Source organism: Armigeres subalbatus, unplaced genomic scaffold (assembly GCF_024139115.2).
Source record: "Armigeres subalbatus isolate Guangzhou_Male unplaced genomic scaffold, GZ_Asu_2 Contig2079, whole genome shotgun sequence".
In the NCBI taxonomy this organism is placed as follows: Eukaryota; Metazoa; Arthropoda; class Insecta; order Diptera; family Culicidae; genus Armigeres; species Armigeres subalbatus.
This window is the reverse complement of record NW_026942923.1, coordinates 31,574-43,736: the sequence shown is the minus strand read 5'-3', so window position 1 is coordinate 43,736 and position 12,163 is coordinate 31,574. Positions and strand designations below refer to the sequence as shown.

The 12,163-nt window shown below is 43.5% G+C and overlaps 1 protein-coding gene across 1 annotated transcript; it reads right to left on the bottom strand.

The window, feature by feature from the left end:
- Positions 1 to 8,336: 8,336 nt before the first annotated feature.
- On the bottom strand, positions 8,337 to 9,531 carry LOC134203743 (replication protein A 32 kDa subunit-like). The gene is made up of 3 exons (XM_062678604.1): positions 9,353 to 9,531; positions 8,643 to 9,291; positions 8,337 to 8,579 (listed from the first exon to the last, which is right to left on the bottom strand). The coding sequence occupies exons 1-3, from the start codon at positions 9,363 to 9,365 to the stop codon at positions 8,498 to 8,500; spliced, it is 744 nt and encodes a 247-aa protein (XP_062534588.1). The 5' UTR covers positions 9,366 to 9,531; the 3' UTR covers positions 8,337 to 8,497.
- Positions 9,532 to 12,163: the final 2,632 nt, after the last annotated feature.

The window sequence follows — 12,163 nt, the reverse complement described above, 5'->3', positions numbered from 1 at the left end:
CTAATCAAACTTTGTATGTGTAATGTGTGTGGTTTACAGAATAACACAAAATGCGAAACTATTCGATTTAGTGTGTAACCGGATTCCCGAGCAACAAATAACACAAGTTATAAACTAATACTGGAGACAAAATGTGAATGAAACAGGTGTATTCAATGCAAGCATCCTATACAGCACACGGACGATAAGCCACACGTGATGTGAGCGGCGTCATATTACAAAAAAAAATGATTGAAATAAAAATATACTTTACGGTTTATCACCTTCTTATCTTAGAAATTGTTACCGGACTTTGTTTTTCTTGATCTTATTGAGAAATAGTATTATGCGTCCTTAAAGTTGACTTAAGTTTATTTTATTATTCTTACTTACTTGATACTTGATGGGCAAATGGAGTATCCTTTTCCACTGGACTCGATCCTGGGCCAATCGCTTCCAGTCGCCCTGAACATTGAGCGCCCTCAGGTCCTCTTCAACTGCAAAAAGCCATCGTGTACGCGGCCTTCCACGAAGCCTGCGGCCTCTTCCGGGTTCTCTACTAAATATTATCTTCGCTTGACGTTTTTCCGGCATACGAACAACGTGACCAGCCCACCGTTGTCTGCCGTGTTGTATAAGCATAATAATATCCAGCCCTTTATACACCTGGTACAATTCGTGGTTCATGCGACGCCGCCAGATACCGTTCTCCTGTTTACCGCCGAGTATTGTTCGCAGCTCCTTACGCTTAAACACTCCGAAAGCTCTCCGATCAGCCTTCTTTAACGTCCATGTTTCATGGCCGTATAAAGCCACCGGAAGAATCAGAGTAGTATACAGCGTAGTAGTATACAGTATACAGTTTTGTTTCCGTTTGCAGACTACGGGACTTAAGCTGGTTACGAAGTCCGTAATAAGCCCTATTTGCCGCTGCAATACGCCTTTTCACCTCGCGGGTAACATCATTATCGCATGTCACTAATGTTCCAAGATACACAAATTCTTCTACCACTACAAATTTTTCACCATCCAGCACCATTTTGCTACCACCACCACTAATGAATCCACGTTGATTGCCAGCGACCAAGTACTTCGCTTTGCTGGTATTGATCGTGAGTCCAATCCTCGTTGTGTCCCTCTTAAAATGCACAAAAGCCTCTTCTACGGCACGGCGATCAATCCCGATAATGTCGATATCGTCCGCAAATCCCAGGAGCATATGGGATCTTGTGTTAATGGTACCGCCTCTTTGCACCCCAGCTCTCCTAATCGCTCCCTCGAGCGCTATATTTATTTATTTATTTATTTACATTCTTCGACTATGTTATCCATCGTACAGACTAAAAAGCTTAAGAACTAATACGCGACTTGAACATCCGCCTGTCATAAGACGAGTTTAAACAATCCCATTGAATTCCACCACTTAATTGTATCTTGACAGATACGTATTTCGACCTCAACAGTAAGGTTGTCTTCAGTGTCTCGTACTTGACTCGACTTGAAGAAAATGATCGCAGATTACACTATTTGTGCGTAGGTATAATAATTTATCTAGGTACTTATCTTACTACGGTGCTTATTTCTACTCGCTTGATGCGCTTAATGCTTAGGTATAAACTTGAAGAGCCAGGAGCTACCATTTCCTTGATCTTTATTCAACAACCGCGTTTGTACCTGTCGGTAGATTTCCAAGCTCTCAGCAACATCAAGTTTCCACGGAGAAGAGACATTTCTTAAAATTTTAATGTTTGATGTCGTAATTGAATGATTTTCCTGATATACATGTTCAGCTACCTTAGACCTAAACTCATAATTTAATCCCTTATCAGTTTCCCTCTTAGCCTTACTTACTTCTGCAATATGTTCTTTGAACCTTACGTCTAACGATCTTTTTGTTTGACCTACATATACTTTATCACACTGTGAACAATTAATTTGATAAACCCCGGCCTTATTTAACATTTCTACTCTATCCTTTGTGGAGCCCAACAGTGTCTTCAGTTGATTGCTTCTGCTGGAGAATACTAAATCGATGCCGAATTTCCTCAGTCGATGGCGTAGCTGGTGGGTGATGTGTCGATCATAGGGGACCGATACCCTCTTCAGTGGTTCATCGATCGGTGTTAGTGTTGTCAGTTCGTTTTTCCGTAGGTTCCTCTGCTTCTTGTTGATGATTGCTTGTATTGTTCTTTCCTTGTATCCATTGATCCTCGCTGTTTCCAAGATGTGTTGTAGCTCCTTCGTTTTTCCTTCTTCGCTCAGGGGAATCGTCTGCATCCTGTGGATCATGTGATGAAAAGCTGCCATTTTGTGCTGATACGAATGATTTGATGTGTATGGGATGACTCTCATGGTGTTGGTGGGCTTCCTGTAGATTTCGAAGTCTAATGTTGCATTTGTTCCCTTGATAACCAGTAGATCCAAGAAAGGTAATTTACCTTCCTTTTCCTCCTCGTGGGTGAATTTGATGTCTTTATGCACGTTGTTTATCGCTTCCAAAATCCTGGGTAGATCTTTCCGGTTGATGATGCTGAAAATGTCGTCCACGTATCTCCACCACTTCTCGGGTAGTACTCCTTGTTCCTCTAGGTTGTCCTCTAAATTCGCCATGAATAATTCGCACAAAAACGGTGATAGCGGATTTCCCATAGGTGCACCCTTCGTTTGTTTGTAGAAGCTTCCACGGAATGTGAAGTAGTTCTCATTCATGCATAATCTTGCAAGCTTGAGATACATCTTTACCTTTCCTCGCCATGTTGTATCCGTCCGTTGTCCTAGTAGCCAATCCTCCAAAAGGTTCAGAGCATCCTTCACTGGAACGCTTGGGAACAATGCCGCTACGTCGAATGATACCATGATGTCCTCTTCTCCGATGTTTCCTGATTCCAATATCCTCTTGGTGAACTCCTGGGTGTTTACAACTGATCTGCTGGGGAACGGCTTCGGCATACTCTGGAACTCCTTGACTAACCACTTGGCCAAGTTTTGTGTAGGGGATCCCACTGATGAAACTATTTCTCGCATCTCTGTACCTGGCTTATGTATCTTTGGTAATCCTTTGATCCTTGGTAACACAGGGTTCGTCATTTTAACCCGGGCTTCTCCGATGATCGTCTTGCATTCCTTTATCGTTTTATCCGTAAGTCGGATTAGTCCGGGTAGTGGGTCCACTCTCAAATGCCTGTATGGTCCTCCGTTGATTTTTGTCGTCATCTGTTCATCGTAGTCCTCTTTGTCCATTATCACCACTGCGTTTCCTTTGTCCGCCTTCATGTAGTAAACTGGTTTCTCCTTTAACTTTTTTAAAATCCTCCTCTCGTCTTTGTTCGATGTCCCATGATGTCCTGCTTTGATGGCGTCTGCTATGATGTTTCTCACACTATTCTGGTCCCGTTGATCAACATTTCGTGAAATCGCTGTCTCAGTATCCACGATTATCTGCTCTAGGTCCGCTTTCTGGGTTGTCGCATACCCTAACCCCTTGTTGAGGTGTGCTAATTGTTCCTCTGTAAACTGCTGTGTCGAACGGTTAACAACGAATCCCTCGATCATTTGTACTGTGGGGTTAGTCGTTCTACCTTCCGTCGCTGATTTCCCTCGTAGAATGGTCAATTTCTTCTTGTGCAGTCTCCTCTTCCTGTCCGCTTCACACTCTTCGGCCCGCTGTACCTTCTTTAGGAATATGTCGAAAGAATCTTGGTTCTCCTTTGCCAGCTTGAGGTGCAGGTTGTAGCACTCCAAGTTCAACCTCTCTAGCTTGGCATAGTGTCCCTTGATTGACAACTTCAACAAATCCGATTCCGCCCTCTTACTGATAGATTTTGGGATGTGAGCTCCCATCTTAATCCTATGGCTGACAGGAGTCACTCGATTCAAATAGTGTATTCGAAAATTATTGGAGAGCGCAGACGTGTGAACGTGATTGTTACATTTGTTTACATTCGCCGTCATTCCATTTCTGTCACACCAGTCCGAAAGTTTATCAACATCGGCTTGCAATGCGCAACAATCCACCAGCGACGTTACGGCTCGAAACATTTTCAAGTCGTCGGCATACATTAATTTTGAAGATTGCATAAACCGTTCACAAAAAGCACAAAAAGTAGGGGCCCATGGTGGCTTCCTTGCCGCACTCCGGACGTAATACGGAAAGAACCGATCTGACTGTCCCGAGTTTTACAGATGCATAACGGTTGGCGGGGTATGAAGCGATCCAAATGGCTAACCAGTCAGGGAAGCCGATTCTTCTGAGTTTCTCCACCGCAAGTTGATGAGGAACTCGATCGAAAGCCTTCGAAAAGTCCACATACACAGAATCGATTTGCATAGACACATAACTCATAAGATTCGTAGTAGTCGACCGTTTCTTAATAAATCCATGTTGTTCGGTAACTATGATGTGTTGAACTGCTGGGTAAATAAAATCCAGCATCATACTTTCGAAAACTTTGGCGAGGCAGCTGAGAATAGAGATTCCCCTGTAGTTCTGAACGTCGTGCACATTTCCGGATTTATGAATAGAAGTTATTGAAGATCTTTTCCAAGTCGAAGGGAAGGTTTTCTCTACGATTGAGCGATTGAAAAGCAGTGCAGCCGGTAGAGCAAGTGAATCGGAGCACTTTTACTTACTTACTTATGGATCCTGTACACCTCCGGTGGTGCAAAGGGCCGACTTGAAAGATCTCCATCCTGAGCGTTGCCCGGCTATCGCTTTAACCTGTTGCCAGTTTAGATTTCGGTCGACTTCTTTTATTTCTTTATTGAGGCTTCGCCGCCATGAGCCTCTGGGTCTGCCTCTGCTGCGATGTCCCGCTGGGTTCCAGTCTAATGCGCTTCCGCCCCTACGTAGAGTGTGGCCGACCCAGTCCCACTTCTGATCCTGAATTTCTGTTGCTATCGGCCTCTGGTGACAACGACGATGGAGTTCGTTGTTTGAGATCCAGTTGTGAGGCCACCAGGCCCGAATTATAAACCGCAGGCATCTGTTAATGAACACCTGCAGCCGTTGAGTGTTCTCCACTGATACACACCATGTTTCGCTAGCGTATAACAGCACAGATTTCACGTTAGAGTTGAGTTGATCGGAGCACTCTTTGATGAATAATGGTGAGAGTCCATCTTCACCTGGTCCTTTGGAGCCGTCGACATCACGAAGTTTCTTCCGGACATCTAATTCCGTGAAAGTTGTCTAGTTAAGCAGCTAGGTTAAGATCGTGGGTCTGCAGTCCGTTCAGGTACGCTTCAACCAAAGGTGGTGAGTTATTACTTAACACGCTTTGAAAGAACGACTAGAATAGACTTGCTGACTCGATCAGCGTTGAAGACGTTTCACCAAGATAGTTCACTGTTTGAGGAGTCCCGCGAGTTGATGTACGGTTTCGCAAGTATGTCCAAAACTGCTTTGGGTCATCCTTCATGTTACTCTCCAGCCGAGAAATATATGAGCGAAAGCGTGATGCGTTCAATGAATTAAATTGGCATTCTAAATCCCGCACCAGTGCCTTACGGTAATCATCTCTCGATTGAAAAAATCTCCTGCGCGCCTTTCGTAGTCGATTCCGCAAATTCCGTAACTCTCTGTTCCACCAAGGTTGTTTATTTTTCAGCCTCATCGTTTGCCGCTTCCTTTGCTGGTGTCGTTGTAAAATACAATTCAATTCACTATAGAATCGATCTACATCTTCGTCTCAAGTATCTAAGTTCAAAATATCGGGCCAATTCACTTGCGAGATCTCAATATTCATCTCCTCATAATTGCATCGGGTAAAATCATATGATACACTCGAATCGTCAGTATCGAAAGTAGCGTGTACAATTTCAAAGACCGCCACAAACGGCTGGTGATGACGATCTACATTCATAAGAGGCAGAGGGGTTGAATTATTTCGCATCTTTCAGATCCGCTTACAAATGCTAAGTCCAGTAGCCTTTCGTTGTCGTTAGTTAGGTAGTTTTTCCGTTGCAAACCAGACGAAACTATATTTTCGAGTAATGATAGCTCTTGCTCGGAGGATGCATTTATTGGAATAAAGCATCCAACGTCGTCATCGAAACACCATCGAAGAATAGGCAAGTTGTAATCCCCAACAATTAATATCGTAACACGAAGATGTTGGCTCGAAGTAGGATTTCGATCGCACCGATAGATCACATACTGATCGGTTAGTTCGGAATTCATCACTGTATCGTTGAGCCATGTTTCTGTAAGGGCGATTATATCGTAATCGGAAGCAGAAAAGGCAGCAAACAGTTCGTTCGTTTTGGTTCGAAGCCCTCTTACATTTTAGTAGTACACTGTGATCGAAAGATTTGGTCGGTTGTGCGTACATTCGCGATTAGAAAGGCTGTGATCGGTTGGTTTAATTAAATTGTGTGTCGATTGGACACAGGAAGTAGAGTTTGACGGAAAGAACAGTGTGTTTCGCGGTGTATCATTATTGGAACGGTCGAAATTGAAAAGTTGGTCGGGGATGAAATTCAAACTCGCGGAAAGTGATTCCTTTTTGCCATGTGGATGGCAGCAGGGCTAAGTCCTTGAAATGCAAACCAACTCCAACTTTAAACGATTCAAAAGAGAGGTCTTCAAGATGTTTACCTTTTGGAGCCAACTTTCGAATGTCTATAGTTTCGGTGGTGTTCAGATTTCGTTGCACTAAGCTTCGTATGTCATCCTCCGAAGCGTTGGGATCGAAGCCAGATAGGTTCAACCAGGGTTCAACCAAAGCATGTCTTCGGTAGTATTGTAGCATCAGCTTCTGGTTCTTTGGTACGGTTTGGTTGAACACAACAAGTGTCTATTCTTCCTTAACAGCTTTTTTAACCTCATCTAGTATAGGCGACTCCACAACTTGTCCATCGTCGCTAATATTTATTCTGTTCACCGATGCACCGTTACTTCCACTATTCAACAAAGTCTCGAAGTGTGCGAAGTCTGCGTCTCGCTAATCACTTGTTCTACATATTCTTTCTTCTTCCTATAGTGGGTACGTTTTTCGGCTGCTCTTGCTTTCTTGTACCGATCTCTATTCGATCGGGTACCCGACACCAACATGCGGCTTCTGGCAACGTTCTTCTCGTATGTCACTTTCTGACACTCCACATCGAACCAACCCGTCCTGGGTCGCCTCTGTGCAGTGTCTACCATTTCTCGTGCTGTTGTGCTCACCGCTCCATGGATCGTTGATGTTGTCGCTAACGTTGATTGCACTTATCCGTTCGTCGAGCTTCTGGCGGTACTCAGCCGATACTTCTTCCGCCGACAATTGCTGGATATGGTAACGCATCGTTTGCTGTGATCTTTCGTTTGATACAGTTGACAATCGTGATCGAATTTTACTGACAACGAGGTAGTGATCAGAGTCAATATTCGGACCTCTGAATGTCAGCATATCGATAACATCCGAGAAATTCACCAGAACATGCAAAATAATAGCAACTAGAAAAATCCGAGTGGATTCCCTACGGTGACGAAGTGATCCCAAATTAATCAACTTGCATCGTGCTTCTTAACTTGACACCAGATCTCCCCAAGATAGTTTACGAGTGTATCGTAGAAATCGGTGCAGAAAAATTTAATTCTAGGGTTTTAAACACTTCCTTCCCAATGTAAGATTTTTTCAAACAAATTATGGTTTATTTACATGGAACATAAGAAAATGACAGACCCCCCAGAAAGTGCTTAACATTTTGCTGGATTGAGCACCATTTGGTAGAATAATTGAAGCGGATTTTGCAAAGGTGTCAATCTTCGATTGAGTTGATCTGAAGAAAGATCGCCACGCACAAAAGTCGTAGACACTCCTTGAGTTAAAATATCAAAGGGCCTTGATAGCTTCCTAGTGGTCTTGTCAATGGTACTGCATCTCCGGATGCTTCTGCATTTGATAGTTTTGCATTTGCTGCTCTCATATTTTAAGCTTATTTAGCAGATCTTTTGGCGGAATCAAAATCTGCTGTTTCAGCAGCTTCGTAAACTATTAAAAACCAAATGCGCAAGTTACAACATCAAACGGATAGTTCCACTGTTCATCAAATTTGTCAAGAACTCCTAAATTTGTGCCACAAACTAGGGTCATTATTTTCTAAAGAAGAGCCGCCACTGTGAGATATTTGATCCGATTAATCCACTGTGTGCTTGTATGATTCTATGCACGCAATTTGATGAGATTTCTTGCTCGGCAGAAAATTTCATGACAATATTAGAACGAAACCTGCCGAAGTCGTCATTTCCCCTAAGTAAATTAAAAATTTTGATGAAACAGCTACTGGAGAAAAGTTAGGCGACATGTTTCAAAAAAAAAAGGAAATGTAAACCTAGGGAAATTGTCATCATATACGAAATATTTTTGACAACAATATTTTAGTTCCGATGATCACTGTATACCGTAATATTATATGATTTTGTAGAACATTAACAAGCCAGACTGATAATAATGATGCATATTGGATGTAAAACTATAATTACGGACGCTTATAAATACCTTATATTGTACCAACAAAACCTGTTTCTCCATGCGTCCTACGCGTCAACGCATAGGAAGTGGTCCGAATCCACACTGGTATAGACGAGTCCCTCCTGGGTCATGTAATCGGTTATGCTCCTAAAATATAACAAAATGTCATTTAACTTTTCTCAAAACCTTCCGTATAAAAAAATCACTCACTGCATCTCCGAAGCGCTGATATGCGGAAACTTTTTCTGCAGCTCCTGCCGGCTGATTCCGATGTCTGACATGTGGCTCTTGATCGCCCTGTACACGACCAGATTCTTCCCGGACAAACCCATCGTGTTGTTGTCCGTTTCCATGAAACCTCCGCTGGAAGCCGTGTCTTTGGCGCCGGATTCAGCCCCGCTAGTTCCAGCACCTCCGCCACTTTTGGCATACTCCTCGCCCTTGTATCGGGCATTCAGCACCTCCAGCAGGTGGGTCGTCACCTCGTTGGGCGAGTGGACCATGTCTATCTTGAAGATCATCACCGCCTTACTTCCACCCTGGTGGCGTACCGAGCCCACAACCCTGGCGTATGCGTTTTCCGCCACTCCGGGTGTGCTGCTGGTGTCGCCCTCCTCGAGCCACAGATGCGCATCCACCTGACCGGTGTGATCCTCCAGGCGGTAGGTGATCTTCGTCGACGAATGCGCCACCGTCCGGACGATCCCCACAAAGGTCACCATACTGTAGTGGATGCCAAACAGCTGCATGCCATCCTCGGACGATTCCTGGATCTGGCGGATGGTCAGCGGGAGAACGCCTTCGGCTTTGTTCTCCTGCGCGGCGCCACCCCCAGTAGCGTTGAATCCACCGGCACCAACTACGATGCAGGATGATAACTAAGACTAAGACAAGTAAAACTAATGTTTTGCGATACTTACAACTATCATTCATTTTGCTGTGATGTAGAGTAGAAAAGTCACTGAAATGGTTGATATTTTCTGCACTTAATACCAGGAATATTCCTGAAAATTTAGAGTTTTGCGGAACAAGATTAGAGCGAAAGCAGCGGTTTGTTTTGTGAGTAAACGCGCGCCAACTTTGACAGCTGTCGCTCGCGGATGAACCTCTATAAAGTGAACTTTAGTACAGTCCGGCGGATAGTGCATGAACCAAGGCATGAACTTTGTTAACGCTGATTGCACGGAGAAATAAATTTATCCTATTTACCTCTTTGCTGTGAAATTTACCATTTACAATTTTAAAAATGGATTTTCTTGATAATTCCTGATTATCTCGGAGTTCCTCGGAGTTAAAATGTCGACCAAATAAAAAAAAACAAATTTGATTGGACGAAGTGGCCTTAACAGGTCGCCCCACCGATCGTCAGGGGCAGGCGATACCGAAGAGCGTGGCGATACAGAAGAGCGTGATCGGAGGAGCCACCCATCGAGATAAAGATGGACGGAGCTACCCTGACCAGGGGCATCAAGCCAGGACGGAGCTACCCTGACCAGGGGAATAATCAAGTTTGTAACCCTGATTTTGAAAAACTATGTGAACAAATAGTGACAACCATTTACCCCGAGAGCCTGTTTTTTTTTTCGTATGACTACCAGGGGGAGAAGGCGGAGCACTGAATCCCTACCCCAACATGTGCGACATCTGGATTTGGTTCTAAACTGTAAATAACAGTGTTAATTCTCTACCACCTTTTTGTTATGGCGAGGCAATTTTTATGCACACTTTTGTTTTCGATATTTTAACGTTGGCTTTCTCAGTCTAATTTAATTAAGACGACTACCCGGTAAAAATCGTTTACTCATTAATAGGTACTTTTCTCTGCTATCTCTTTCTCTGCTGAAAAATTTAAACATTTTGGGAGAATAAGTGGATTTACTCATTTAAATGAGTAGATCCACATATTCTCCCAAAATGGGTAAATTTTTCAGCAGAAAGAAAGAGATAGCAGAGAAAAAGTACCCATTAATGAGTAAACGTGTTTCTCCGTGTAGTTTGGCATAGCCCGACGTTTCGGTCCCGCGTCGGGCTATGCCAAACTAGCCGTCTTAATTAAATTTGTTTTCAATATTTTATCAAAATTAAACACTCTATCATGCAGTCATATAAAAATGTGGTATGCTTGAGATACCTGCTTGATTATAGGGACTCGAAAAATAATTTATTTGCAGTAACTAACCGAATAGAGCTTGCTGACGTTTACTCATCCTTCTCTTTCAAGCGCATGGGGAGGATAGAATTTGTTTTCATCGGGAAAGGCTTCGGAAGCGTTTCCCGATGAAAACAAGGCCTATTCTTTCTGTGCGCGTGCAAGAGAAGGATGGCTAAACGTCAGCAAGCTCTATATAAAAATGTTCGCATTAACGATTTCGCCCTAAGAGTATCATTACCGGTTGCGAGCATTTTAATCACCCGCGCTGCGCTTTCATTTTAGTTTCGTCACTCGTTTCCGTATCGGTCACTATTTTCGGCTCTCAATTTGGTTGCTGTACCTATTCCGTACCGATGACGTTTGACAGTTGACAGTTCGTCAAATAGCAACGCTCTTATCGCGCTACCAAATTTGGTCACCTGTCAGTCGCGCTACTGTTATAGCAGCGCGTTTAGTAGCGACCGGTAAAGTGTCAAGTAATGATACTGCGCTGCCAAACGGCTTAAACTCACCACCGGTAATCTTGCTCTAACACCGGTTCTAAGCTACGATGCAGAGTACACGAGCTTTGTTCGCCAGTGACAGGCGTACGAGGCCCTTGATGACTACACACAGGACGTCGAGCGCACTTGCTTTACTATGTGCACTGTAGATTAACGTCCCTCAACTAATTATTGCGCATAAATCCCAAAATTTTATTCCCACCTTTGGGATTCCGCGCCTAGCACTCAGCGCCAGACTCGGCGAGAAGGGAAGAATTATCAAGTTTGTAACCCTGATTTTTGAAACTTAATATCGCTAGTCAAGTTGAAAACCGAAAGGGGGACTAGCGAAGTTGGATTTTCTCGCAATCCGTACGTTAAACTTAACTTCGCTAGTAGTGCGCTAGTCTAATTAGGCCCTAATTAGACTAGCGCGCCACTAGCGAAGTTAGGTTTGACGTACGGATAGACCTGTACAGCGGTTCATCAAATTCACTCACCCGATGGATTTTGACATTTGAGCGGGTCGTCTTCTCGAACAAAAGTTCATTTTGCGTTCATTATGCGACCCGCTCAAACGTCATAATTTCTTGGGGGAGTTCATTTTGCGTTAGTCTATAGACTAACGCAAAATGAACTCCCCCAAGAAATTATGACGTTTGAGCGGGTCGCATAATGAACGCAAAATGAATTTTTGTTGGAGTAGACGACCCGCTCAAATGTCAAAATCCAGCGGCTGAGTGAATTTCATGAACTCCTGCACAGGTCTATTGCGAGAAAAATCCAACTTCGCTAGTCCCGTATAGGTCATTGCGCGCGGCAAACCTAACCTCACTATTTTGACAAGTACTGGTCCTGTTGTTTACGTTTCGGACTCAGAATTTTTTTGTTCCAAACTAAATCTGCATATTTCACGATGTTGAAGGCATTCCGTACATTCCGCATTCAAATATTGGTAATTATCGATAAGTTTAGGTAATTATCGATAAGAAAATCCAAAGAATGATAGAAGTATCTGAAAATTAAAATAAAGTCGTCTGTAAACAACAGGACCAGTACCTGTCAAAAGTCGTGCGTGACGTCACTGTGCAATGGAG